General features: G+C 31.9%; 1 protein-coding gene across 1 annotated transcript in view; it reads left to right on the forward strand.

Moving 5' to 3' along the window:
- The first annotated feature begins 6374 nt into the window (after window positions 1-6374).
- LOC136972398 (uncharacterized) overlaps window positions 6375-14099 on the forward strand; it is a 29846-nt gene continuing 22121 nt past the window's right edge. The window contains exons 1-4 of the mRNA XM_067266985.1: window positions 6375-6439; window positions 7073-7167; window positions 9654-9732; window positions 9851-9933. Of these exons, the coding sequence (XP_067123086.1) occupies window positions 6415-6439; window positions 7073-7167; window positions 9654-9732; window positions 9851-9933 (282 nt within the window). The 5' untranslated portion in view covers window positions 6375-6414. The remainder of the gene's footprint in view (window positions 6440-7072; window positions 7168-9653; window positions 9733-9850; window positions 9934-14099) is intronic.

Here is a 14099-nt window from a genome sequence, read left to right on the forward strand (position 1 = left end):
TGTGTTTGTCTAGTGTTGATCTCTTTGAATTTAAATTCGTGATGTTTTAACATTTTGATAATTTATTTATAATCTTTAGAAAAGTTGTGGGAGGCATCATTTACATTTTTCTTCTTTTTTTTAATTTCTGATGGAATTTTGAATCTGTTTTATCTTGTTAACTTCAATAGAATATACAATAAAATTTTCTCATTGAAATTAGTTTTATAAAACAAAATATACAATTATAAATTGTACGAAATTTCAAAATATCGATTTCAAATTTGATAAAATATTATATAAACTTATCTAATTAAATTCTGTAGACTCAAAAATCAAGAAATTTGAATTTAAATTCGTTGTAATTAATTGATTTTAATTACTGTACAAAGCATTTCCATATTAACGGAGAGAAAAAAAAGAAAAAGTACGAGTTAAAATATTAAAAAGAAATTACTTCCACAGTAAAAAAAGACATGATGAAAAATGCATCCGGTGACGTAAGTCACTCAATCACGTCCCAAGGTTTCAGATTGTGACGTAAAAGCCTACAGTCCGCGCGCGACAAAATGTTCTGTCTGGTTCTTTAAGCTGTATGAAGATAACCTCAGGAATTTTTGGAGGTTGGTCCATCCGGATATGTCCCTAACCGCCCAGTCGCCAAATAGTGGGCCTAACGACACCCATAATGAACTAAAAAACATCCCTTATTGCTCAAAGGGCGAAAAGAATTTTTAAAAAAAAAGCCCTAAAGTAGTTACGAAGTAGAAGATTTCATTCTTCCCAAAGAAATTGCGTTAATAAAGGGATTTGAATGTAAAATAAGTTATATTTAAAATCTAATTTATCGTATTTCTGTTAATAAATGATAAATATTTGATTTTATTGTTTATCAGTTTTATTTATTTCTTAATAATAACACAAGATATTGATAGAATAGTTTGAAATAGTGAAATAGTAATTCTAAATTTTTAAAAATAATGATAGTATAACTAACAAAATAGAAGACAAAAAATTCTTGCTTTCAAAAGAGAAAACATGGAAATCTATAAAACGTAATTGAAATGTATTGTCTAATATTTATAATATTTGAATTTTCTTCGCTTGGGAGCGGTGCCTAAAGAGTTATGCGACCAATGATTTTCAATAAACATAAATACGTCAATTATTCTCAGCGCAGGGGCTTCACTCCAAAATCGTGATTTTCGAGGAGCTTGTAATATTGTGTCTTACTCCTGTTGTCAATACTATAATCTACCCAGTACAAAAAGTATTTATTTACTTAATAGTAGCAACTATGACTCATTCAGACACAAGATTCGAAGTAAGTTCGGTTAACCAAAGAAACAATAGAACATTGACACCGCATCTAACGATAACAAAATATTGGCACTATATTTTTGTAATATAAATAGATTACACTAATTTTTCAAAACTGTTATGAATTTATGGATGATCGTCCATAAATTACGTAACTCTATTTTTATGCTTTATAAATACTACTTCACTTTTGGTTTTAGTATTACAGAACAACCAACTTTTTAGAAAATAGTAATAAACGCGGTATTACGGAGACAAGGCTGACGTAGCAACGCTTTAATTACGCGAATAAGCCTCTACTAGTTGTACCCTAAAATGAACAATAGTGACAAAAGTATCCAGTAAAAGTATCTGTGGAAACTTTTTGCGTCAGTACGATGTTCACAGAACAGCCCACATGCAGGGAGAAAGAGCTAAATTGACGTTAATGCAGTAGCGAAGCACAATAGGGAAAATTAAATTTGTCTGCAAATTTTTATTATTCTTTCAATCATGACCATTGGCATCCCTAGAAAATTTTCCAGGGGTGCGAAGCTTGGAGACAAATAATTACATCAATAAATTTTTATTTAATTATTTTTTTGCGAGTAGATAATAATTAGTAGATAAGATACAGTATTGCATCAAAACATCCCATGATCGAGGGTATAAGGATGCATATCTTAATCACTCTTACGTTTATAATTTATAGAATGTTTTACTCGATTCCGGGGAGGGCAAGTGCTCAGTTTGTCCCCGAATGCGGACACCCTGAGCACTTGCGCACCCTGACATTTTGTACTTTTTATTAAAATTTTATATTAATATATAATAATTATATTTCCTTGTCGACTATTTTTGTACTGTTTACGTGGTATTTAAGGAATTTTAAAAGTGACGTCACGATGACGTTTTTACTCGATATGCGTCGGGTCAGGAAAGCTTCCTGTAGGTCATTGAACTGAAACTTCATCTCTGCGTTAACGACACCAGTCATAAACGTCCTTTTTTCTCGTCGACGGAATGGATTATGATAAATCAATGTAATGCATTTTTCAATACCAATGAATGCGTATATGTTTTTTTAATGACGTAGGTATTAAACGGATCAAATATACTACACCCGTGTTCCGCAACCGGTGTGCTGTCACAAGGTGAAAGGTGTGATGTAAACTTTTATATATTCTATTAATTGTCAGGTTGTATTTATATATTTTTATCACACTTGCAGTGTTTCTTATGCTTGTATTTCATTCGCTGTCGCAGCACTGATGAAATAAGATGTGTTTATTTATTCTTTATTACAAGCCACGCATTTTTATATATTCTAAAAAATTAAATGTAAAATAAATTTGCTCACAGGTGTTAATATCTGTTTAATAATAATAAGAATTATGATGATGATAATAATAATAATAATAGGTTAGTGGCATTATGTAATTCTATTAATAGTATCATATCATACATTTTTGAGAGTAATAATATTTTGGTGTGCCGTGTTGAGTCATGGGTGCGCCATAAGTAGAAAAAATTGTGGAACACTGACCTACACAATCGTTGCTAGCTACTGAAAGGTTAGTCATACGTGAATTGTTTTATATCGATCTATTTAGCGTGTGAAGTTACATCTAAATCTATTTGTAAATATTACGGCTAAGATCTTTCTTGGGCTTGAGTCTTTCTACCTTCGTCTAACCGAAAACTCTTAATCACAGATAAGCTCTTAACTACCTCACAACAAATGGATTGGTCCTGTACAATCGCGCCTCCATACGACTTAAAAAAGAACATGCAAGGTCACCATGCGCGCGCACTGTAATTTATTTTTGCTATACGCTGTTTACTTTCAAGATGAAAGGCATTAGTAATAAATTTGGTGGCAGATGTTAGTAATGTAACAAGTATGTATGTCAGTTTTTTAACATCACAGATCTTTTCACGAAATTTAAAATGTTTCAAACTTTAATGCTTACATATACCTACTATTACATGTATATATATACAGTATAGAACCTATATATACATTTAATTGTCGGAACGAAGTGACGACTAATACTTGACTTCATACATTCCTTGTCAACATTATAACTCTAGAATGAGTTGTCCGATCTTGATGAAATTTTCTAGGACGACTCATCATCACTCAAGGATGAACTGATTAAAATTTGAATTCTCAAAAATGATACATTTTTGTAGAACTGGATATAGGGTTCAAAACGAAGATCGCGTTTTTCTTCAGTATGGATGATTGTTGAGAGTTGAAATTTTAGTCAGTTTATCCTTGAGTGGTGATGAGTCGTCCTAGAAAATTTCATCAAGATCGGACAACTCATTCTAGAGTTTTAATGTTGACAAGGAATGCGTGAAGTCAAGTGTTAGTCGCTTCCTGCACGCACGTGTAGAAGCGTCATCTAGTGGTCGGAAAATATGACAAAACATTAAATTTTAAAAATTACATTAAAACGGTAATTTTGAAAGGTAAATGTTATCGCTAACTAGATACACAACAAATATAAAGAACCTTTATAGAATAATAAGTTTTAAAAAGTTTTCTTTTTAAAACGTGGAGCAGCAGCGATCAATATTGATGGCTTTACGATCCATTCTCTTCTTCGTCTTCCTATCGACAGTACGAAATTTCGATCTATAAATGGAGAAGCTGCACAGAGATTCCAGATCGAGATGAAGTTGCTCAAATTCATCATCGATGAAATGTCAATGATTAGTGCAAAAATGCTTTACATGATCGAGAGAAGATTGAGGGAGATAAGCCCCGAGAAAGATGAGCCGTTTGGTGGATTTTTTATCTATTTGTTTGGTTATTTTCGTCAGCTTCCTCCTGTTAAAGATACTCCTCTCCCCTCGAGTGTTTTTTACAATGTAATGTTCCAACAAGGTAGGGACCTTGTTGGTACATTACATTACATTCGCATTTGATTTTTTTGAGAAGTTCAATGAACTTAGTAATTCTCATAGACAAAATAGCGCAGGAACTACAAAATAGTGAAGGAACTATCTGTGATAGTTCCTTCACTATGTCTTCACAAGATGTCTTACAACATCTAGCTTCGGGTGATTTCTCTGATACAGATCTGAATTTTCTGACGATAAGATATCGAATTATTTATCCAGAGATAAACTTGATCAGTTCCAAACGGCAGTAGAGCTATATCCAACAAACGAACAAGTTAAACAAAGCAACGAAGACTACTTGCAGTCAACTGGATGCCCTCGTGCTTATATAGCATCTGAAAACACTCCAGATATTGCCCTGCCTTCGTCCAAAGATGACTCAGCTCTTGGTCTTTCCAAGTATTTCAATCTCTCAGTTAATGCCAGAATCATGCTGAGAGTCAACTTACGAGTGCAAGGAGGTCTCGTCAATGGTTCACTAGGAATTATACGCTACATTATATATGCTCCTAATGCTCGCTTTCCAGCTCTTCCTCTGTTCATTTTAGTGGAATTCGATAGCTATCGGGGACCTTTCATCTATGATAATCTGTTTCCAATAATCCCCATAACACGCTCGTCGAACGATGGCAGTATATTGCGATCTCGTAGACAGTTTTCCCTTACCTTAGCATACTCGATGACTATATATTAATCACAGGGATTAACTCTTCCAAAAATCAAAATAGATATAGGGAAAAAAAGAGACAGCTATCGGTCTCATCTATGTTACATTGAGTCGAGTGAAAAAAATAACTGACTCAGTATTTTTAAAGAGTTACAATAAAAATCGCTACGAGTCAACCTGTAAGTCCAAGGCCCATAGTGATAGAATTTCGTGAGACGTTGGCATAGCAATTAATTAATGTCTTATTCTGATCTTATATTTGTACCTTTAAATGATCCAATAGAAATCAAATATATTGTTGAGAACGAATGATTCTTTATTTCTTTTTCTCCTCATAATCTAGAAAATAAAGGTGCGATGCTTCGTTCCGACTACACGCTGATACAGCATTACTTAACTAGTATAAAAGTATCATAACATATGTTTAATATTAAGACCATTTTCGAAGCTATTACAGTACATAAGAAATTTCTATTTTTATGTTAGTACAGTATAACGAAAGTAGTTTTTTCATTTCGTTATAAATATGTATGTATGTATATTAATATAAGGGCAGGTGACTAATAAGTTAGGTCATCATTTACAATGTCCGGTCGTTACGGATAATGAATGAAACTCCCATACAGTCTGTTAAATATTGATTAATTTATTAATCACCGTAAATTAAATAGACATTATGAATATGAGAAACTTGAGAAAACCTTGAGAAACTTGATTTTTTAAAAAACTTAACTTTTTTATTATACAAAGTATTTTAACAACACTCATATTACAGGTATAACTCACCTTAGTCGGTAATTGGTTCCAGGAGAGGCGACTTAAGTCGTTTTTCGACTTAAGTTGAATTTACTTGTCACTAGGCTAAACCACAAATAACCATTCCCAGTTCTGTATTTTATTTATAAATGCATTTTTAATAATATATGGTTAATAAGAATCTATTTTAAGCTTACAAACATTACTTTTTTTCTGTACTATATTAAACACTAAAATTTATCTAAATTTCCGAATACACGTACAGTACGAACATACTTGTAAATGTATATGTTTACAATTTGGCGACGTTTACAGTACCTCGCAGACTCTATTCGTTAATGTAGTTTGCTCTAAGACATAATAAAATAAGATGATTTTGTATGGTTAAATAACAAATACAGTTATTAAAATTATTTTGCGATAGTAAAAAATAAACTAAGTTACGTTAAATTTACCAATAAAGAGCGCTAAATAAGACGACAACACAGAATCACAGACGTTTTCATATTTCGTTCTGTAGGATTTATGATGCACAGTATAAACATTTACTGTAAATGTACGTACAGTACTTTAATATGATTTTATATGCTTTTATTCTTATTTATTGTATAGTAACATGAATTTATATGCTTCTAACGCTTTTCTAGTGATACTACGACTTCAATATTTGTGACGAACAGACGTAAAGTCGAATAAAATGACTTAAACATGATTGTTATTTTTTCATAAATTTTTTGACAAACGACGTATAATCGAGAACGTCGTAACACGAAACGACGTAACCCGAGGTATACCTGTATATGGATAATACAAGCTTTAATACAGGTATATTAATTACATAAAACACTTTAATATTGATTAACAGACATTATATAATAATTAGATTCATTATTAAAATAAGTCTACTTTGGCAATTACTATAAAATATGTGAAAATTTCACTTACAAACTGGAATATTTTATAAAAGTATTATTAATTGTTTTAATTAAATCAATTTTGCCAGATGATCACTCCTCAAGATATTATTATCACCACTTTTTCCAACAAGTCAATATGAATACTTCATTCATATTGCCTTATTAATGTGATAACTTATGCTAAAGAACGTGAAATTTATCACAGTGCCCGATTTTGTTTGTCATTATTTATAATGCGCGGCCATTGTGGATGATGTCCATATTAATCAGTTGGTCCATAACATATACACAAACATACTTTACTACACGAATCCACATAGAACTTGAGAATGCTAAATCAATTTTGCGTGGGTTTTACCTTCAATTTCTGTGTGGATTCGTGAAACTTTATCGAAAATAACTTGCGCAATTTTAATACGTAGAATATCCGATGATGATATTTTTTAACATCCTTTTCTTAAATGAATGAATTCAGTTTATTCTAGATCGTCGGGAGGTGTTATCGAACATTGAGAAGTTTTAACATATATTGTATTTTTAGAAAAGTTAAAAATGAAGTGTCAATGTCAACTGCACCGATGCTGCTGCTTTAAAACCAGTAAAGCTGCTTCGCTAGCATCGGGAATTTATACAATTGTAAGTAATTATTTAAATTATTATTATATTACATTTAAATTTATTTAGAAAATCGCTTTTTATATATTTTAGTTAATATGAACATGTATATTTTATATCGTTTTTATTTATGTAAACAGTAAAAATTAAACTTTACTTTCTGATTTAATGAATGGAATTCCTTTTATCATCATTATTTTTTAAGGACATTTGAAATTTATTTGAAGCTAATGTAAATAAATCAAAGTATCAATCATTGTAAATTAAGCATGTAACTTTGTTTATATTTCAAAACTTATTTTTTTGTGTTGAATACGCTTCTAATTCAATAAACTTTTCAAAAAATAGTCTTTATTATAATCGATTTTGGATATCAGGAAATATTTACGTCTAATTATGAACTACGGGATAAAATCGTTTATATTACTCCTAAGATAAAATAAATAGCTTAGTAATAAAAGAATTAGTACTATAACATGTAATAGTAATACATTTTTAATCGTATTAAGTTTAAAAACATTTCTTTAAGAAAATTTGCATTGATTTTAATATATGCTCTTGTGAAATTTCTCATGTTAATGTGCATAAATTTGAGCTTTTGTTATTGTGGATAACATTTTGAATAAAGTCATTCGTTTCCATTCCATTTTTTCTGACAAGTGTAAAATTAAGCGATAAAAGGAGAATCCCCGTAAACTTTGACCTATCGACCCGAAAGTTTCGCCAGAACTTCACTGATAACAGTAAAAGCTTAAGTTTAAAATTTGCGCATTTTAGGGTCTAGTTATAAACTCCGTAACGTAACCGTATTCGTATTCGTAAATGTTTGCTACACTGGATATCTATAGCAATAGTTATAAACTACGGAAGACCTTTTCCGTATCCGTAAAGGAACAAACTTTTTTACGATTTACAAAGCAGTCCATCGTGAGCATGCGCAAAATCATCGGTAGTTACTGCCAGATCTAACACTATAATTATTTATTCATTTTATTATTTTTCTATGTTTTTATTACCAAAGTAATTCTTATCTTAAAACTTAATATTATTCAGAAGCAGCATTGTCGGGCACAGCGCCGGATCCAATAGGTGCGAGGCCCGATTGAATTTTTTTTTGCGGGGCCCCTCAAACTTTAAATAACAAAATTAATTAACTGTTAATTTACATATTGAAATATGTTGTTTTATTTTTAATAATAATATACCTATATATTTATTTTTGTAACATGTACTATTTTTAAATATATAAATTTTGACGTGATGCGGGGCCCCTTCAAGCGCGGGACCCGATTGGTACCAATCGCTCCAATCGCCTAAAATCCGGCCCTGGTCGGGCAAAAGTTACGTCTTTTACCCAATTTGTCAAAGTTTCGTCGGTTGTATATCGACTGACGGCGACCTAGCGCATGCGCAGTTGGTCAATTCTCCGTACCGTAACCCTTCCGTATCTCTACCGTAAAAGTTTGATCGATCCAAACTTTTCTTACGGAATACGGTACGGAGTTTATACCCACGCTATACGGATACGCTTACAGCTACGGATATGGTACAGATACGCTTACTTCACGGAGTTTATAACTTGACCCTTAGACCCGGTAGTTTTCCCCCTTGGAGTGTCTGCAGTACCGGATGAAAAAGAGAAGGAAACACAGCTTTTTTACGATTTTTTCATTTTTCAACTGCTTATATTTCGGCAATCCCTTTATACAAAAATCTGAAATTTTTGCACACTACTTAAAAAAACAATTCTAATTTCAAATGAGATATTCAGATTTACTATGTTTTTGGGAGTGGAGAAATTGACCTCGAAAAATCAGTAACTGACTCCTACATATATACTCAGTCAGTGACTTTTTCACTAGGCGCAAAGTCACTGCCGTGACTCTCGATTTTCCTGTCTTTTAATAAGACATGAAATAAATTTTTTAATAAATTACGTTTACTTTAATTTTACAAAACAAAATGCGGACTTGTACAGTACTATCCATTAAAACTTTGATGTACCATGTGATTTAATTACGAATTTAATATAGGAAACAGGAAGGGTTACAAGATACAGTTTTGGATAGCAAATGTTCTTGTATAACGTACTGTTAACAAACTAAGGAATTTTATTCCTCCCCTTTCTATTCGTGGAAAATCATTAATTCAATTCGCTATACGTTTTGCCTTTTAAAAAATAAACTTTGTCCATATCTTTGTTGTGGCTAGAAAAATACTATAAAAATCCAGCAACAAGTTAGTTACCTTTCCCGGCAACATTTAAAACTGCGTGTATGTTGCCATCTGTTATGATATTTTATTTTAAAAAACTTTATATTTTTGATTATATAAAATGACAACAAAAAAACTTAATTTAGCTGCAGCTTAATTTGGTACCCAGAATCCAAAAATCTAAAAATCTGGGGTGAATCATTTGTTTTTTTTTTATTTCTCTTGCCGTTATATATATTTATTTATTTCTTGTATATATATATATGAAGTACTGTATGCATATGTGTTTATAGGTTGTGTCTGTATCCGGTTTAATTCTTTTCATATCCCTTTGGGCTACCTACAAATGGTTACCGAGTTCAAAAACTTTTTGTAAGTATTTTTAAATAAAATATATTGCTATTTATAATATAGTTTACTTTCTTCATTTTAACAGTTATCGAAAATTTTAATCTCTTGTAAATGAAGTAGATAAATGTTATGATTTCAGTTATTGCGGTGTACGCTTCATCTTTAACATTCAGTTTAATACTCCTTCTATTCAGTTTGCTTCTGGTGTACGCCGTGATTAAGGTAAGTCGAATATTTCAAAATAATGTAAAAATAATAAACTTTAAAATATTGTAATAATTTTCTAGAAAAAGCGTTTTGCCTTAATACCATGGATGATTTGGTTCGATGATTTTAATGATCTCTCAATTTTCCGGAATTATCGGCTTTTTGGTATTGGGAGTGTTGTCTAGAGATATTGCGGTAAGAATTTTTTAAATTCTTAATCGTTATGTATAAGATTTACTTTGAATTTCAAAAACGTCTTTTATTTATTATTTAATAGAAAAGTGACAAAAAAGTTAATATTCTTTTTTAATACTCAAATAAACTTATAAAAATTATTATTTTAAAAATTAAAATTTTAAAATGTAATGACTAGTAAATTAAATTCGGTATTGATGACTGAAGCAAAAGATGCTTCAACTTACTTTTATGTTTGGCTTTTAACATTTTCTGTTTAGTGGATACTAACATAATGTTTTTTCTACGATCATCGGGACAGAAAAATGGTCTCTATATGGGTTTGATAGGCCCAAAATGGAAATGGTCGACTGATAACAGCCGTTGTCTGATATATCCGGATCAGACCACCAAAGAAATATTCCTGAAGCTCCCGATCCAAACTCGATATCCCTCCGAAGCGGGGAAGTTTGGGTTTGGATCGGGATCTTGCCATTCGGAGGGACCTGGAATCGAGTCCGGGCTACGATTGCCTGGATTTTCCGCTAGCGCTGTCAGTCCTGAGACTTCAATTGATGATGTTTATTTGTTCAGTGAAGTTACGGCAACGCAACGCTTGGGCGATCTGCCTAATGGGAATGCCTTCCGGGACGTCTTTTAAGGGTAACTGGTCCCTATTCAGGCGTTTACTCGGAAAACTCCATGTGGCCAGCCCTTCTTGGCGAGGCGCGAAACCACTCCGGGAGTGGTTTCGCGCCTCGCCAAGAAGGGCTGTTCAAGGATCAAAACCGCTTGGCCACTGATTGGCTTCAACTGAGTATGAGAGGGCTATCCGCTTGGGATTCTGTATTGTGTGACGGTTGCTGAACTTAGTTGAAGTGATTGCAATTATCCCCGTGGATCTTTAGGTTGTTGAAGTACCGGAGAGGTCCATCCCCCCTAATATTTGTATTTAAAATGGGAACTGTCTAGGAAGTCCTTTTCTTATTAATGGAAAATTTATTTTATTATTTCTAGGATTAAATATAAAATTGTAAATTTCTGAATAGATAATTTTACTACAATATATATTGCAGATCCTTGTTTGTTGTGCACTTAGTGCAGCTCTATGTCTGGCTATGCTAGGATTACATGTAAGTTGCTTCAATGCACATAACATATGATATATTTTTACATTTTTACATAAAAGTTATTCACAAATAATTGTACTAATTTTATTAATTTAATAATATAAACATGAATATTTGATATTTTATATATAATTTTCAGATTGTTTGTTTCCTTGAGGTTATAACATATTATCGATCGTTGGAAGTGCCTCGGGGAACTGCAGAAGAAATGGAAAAGATATGAATTTGTAACTTTACAGTAACATTGTGTAAAATTCTGTAAATTTCTTTTTTAATATAAAATATTTTATAGTTTTTTTCTGTGAATATTTTTATATGTTGATGCAATAGTCAGTTTCAAAAAATTATGTGAACATTTTTTAAGTCACTGTATGTATATGATTATATGCAAGCACACACAAACAGCCACACATGAATATTTATAAAAATAATATTATGTATTCTTAAAAATGCTACAAGTATTGATGCATATTTATTGCCTCTGTACAGAAGCATACCTTTGAAACTTCTCTTAGATGAGTTTATGAATAATCTCCAGGCTTCTGCTTTGTCCTCTATTCCAAATTTCTGCACTAAGCCGCCTATACCTTTGTAATAAACCAGTGAACCGTCTTTCGCGAAATATTCCATATACTCCTTTTCTCTATTCCTGTATCAGGAGAACGTGATGTTAATGTCCAATAAGTTTTTGTATTTCAGTCGGAATCCTAGTGACTCAGCTGCATCTTTTGGGAGACCCAAAATCTGTCGATTCCTGCACATCTGATGCAGCGTGTTTGATTACGTGTATATTATGGTTAAATCAAGAACTCTAAATCAATTTCTTTGTTTTAAAAATGTAGGTATATTTTTTAACAACATAAATAAATTACGACTACTGAAATGTGTCAGTGATATGGGCGCGAAATATGTGAAGAAAGCATTCAATTTATCCAGTAAAAATGGATATGTAGAAAACTCTTACGTGATAGAGAAAAACTAGTAACATTCAGCATAAAAAAGTGTACAAGGATCACATAGAAAAATGTCAAACAGTTTCTCCACTGCAGACCTATGTTGCAGCCCGGCATCGTGACGATGTCACGATGCCGGGCTGCAATTTTTAGTCATATTTTTAGTTTATTTAACTTGAAATATATGCTCTCTACCTGAAATTAATAGTGGCTTGCATTTTTAGGTCATACTTTTCCTTTAACAAAAGAGTCGTGCGAGACATCTAACACCTTACAGGGGAAAATGTTTGAATTGAAATTACGTGACTTACTGTTTGCATCGGAAGTTCGTATATATATTTCAGGCGCAATGAGCGATTTCGGTCTTTGAGCCTAACATATAGTAAACGGGGTCTCCTGTGGTCTCGTCTTTCAACTATCTAACTCCGTTCTCGAGATTAAGTAAGGACAGACGGGCGGACGAAATGCTTTGTCTAGTTCTTTAAGCCGTATGAAGGTAACCTGAAGAATTTTTGGGGGTTGGTTCATCCGGATATGTCCCAAACCACCCGGCCGCCACATTATAGGCCTAACGATACTCATAATGAACTAAAAAACAACCCTTATCAGCTCCAAGGTCGGAAAAAATTTTTAAAAAAGCCCAAAGAAGTCGTCATAGTAGTTACGAAGTAGAAGATTCTATTTTTCCCAGGGAAATTGCGTTAATAACGTGATTTGAATGTAAAATAAGTTATAGGCTACTTAAAATCTAATTTATCGTATTTTTGTTAATAAACGATAAATATTCGTTTTAATAATTAAAACAATGGGATCGGTATACTTAATAAAATACTAAAAATAAAGATTATTCTCAGTTTTAAAAACAAGTAAAAAATACTTTGACTCAATTCGACTTCGAGGAACGAAGTCTTTTTTGATAAATATTCGATTTTATTGTTTATCAGTTTTATTTATTTCTTAATAATAATAACAAGATGTTGATAGAATAGTTTGAAATAGGGTTTCTCAAACTGGATCCTGGTATCCCGGTTGTTTTCTTAACCCAGGAAATCCCGCAAATTTCTTAAAAATTCACTTTTATCTTATTTTGTGTTAACTTTGAGGAAATTTTGCAAATAGAAAGTATAATTAACTCATAAACTGTCAGAATACAAATGTATTTATTAATTTTAAACCTACTTATTAGTTTTTAAATTTTTACTCGTTATGGCATGTCACAAATGGTCAATAATCAATATATAGCTTATTTGTAGCAGGACTCTGAAAATTCTTTACTTGTCAGAACCTGTAATATCTGGAATAATTGTGCTTATGCTGTCTTAATTTTCAACCATGCTTGGTAGCTTCAATAACTGCGTAACGCCAGGTTGTGCAAATTGGGCCAGGATACAAACGAGTACGAAGTCTGCAAGTATGAAGTTTTTCTTCATAAACCTGATTACTAAAGCAAACGAACTGCCGGATTATTGGGACATAAGCTTAATGTTTCTATTAAAGCAGCCGAGGTAGACAAATCAAGAATACTAGAGAGCAAAAGAAGTACTACAATCTCAAAAACGAACTAGAAATCTTCCAGGCTACAGGTGAAAAAACACATAACATCCGTCTTCTCTTAAATGCATTAAAGACGATTCCACCCACATCAATTGAATCGAAAAGGGCATTCCTGGTAGCAAGACTTTTCATTAGTTATATAAGAACCAGATAGAGTGATCGGAGTATTGACCATTTTTGCTTTTTAAAATCTTATTATAAAAATTTACAGTAATATTTTGTATTATGTTTTATTTAAAAACGAAAATTACCTTTTAAGTTAGAAGTTTGATCTAAGTTCATATTTTTTTTTTTTTTTTTTTTAAATTTTTAACTCAATTCAAAGCATTTTGTTGTTAAATAATAATCTAACACCTTTATCGTTGCCGAG

Source organism: Centruroides vittatus, unplaced genomic scaffold (assembly GCF_030686945.1).
Source record: "Centruroides vittatus isolate TY-2023 unplaced genomic scaffold, ASM3068694v2 contig_290, whole genome shotgun sequence".
Taxonomy (NCBI): domain Eukaryota; kingdom Metazoa; phylum Arthropoda; class Arachnida; order Scorpiones; family Buthidae; genus Centruroides; species Centruroides vittatus.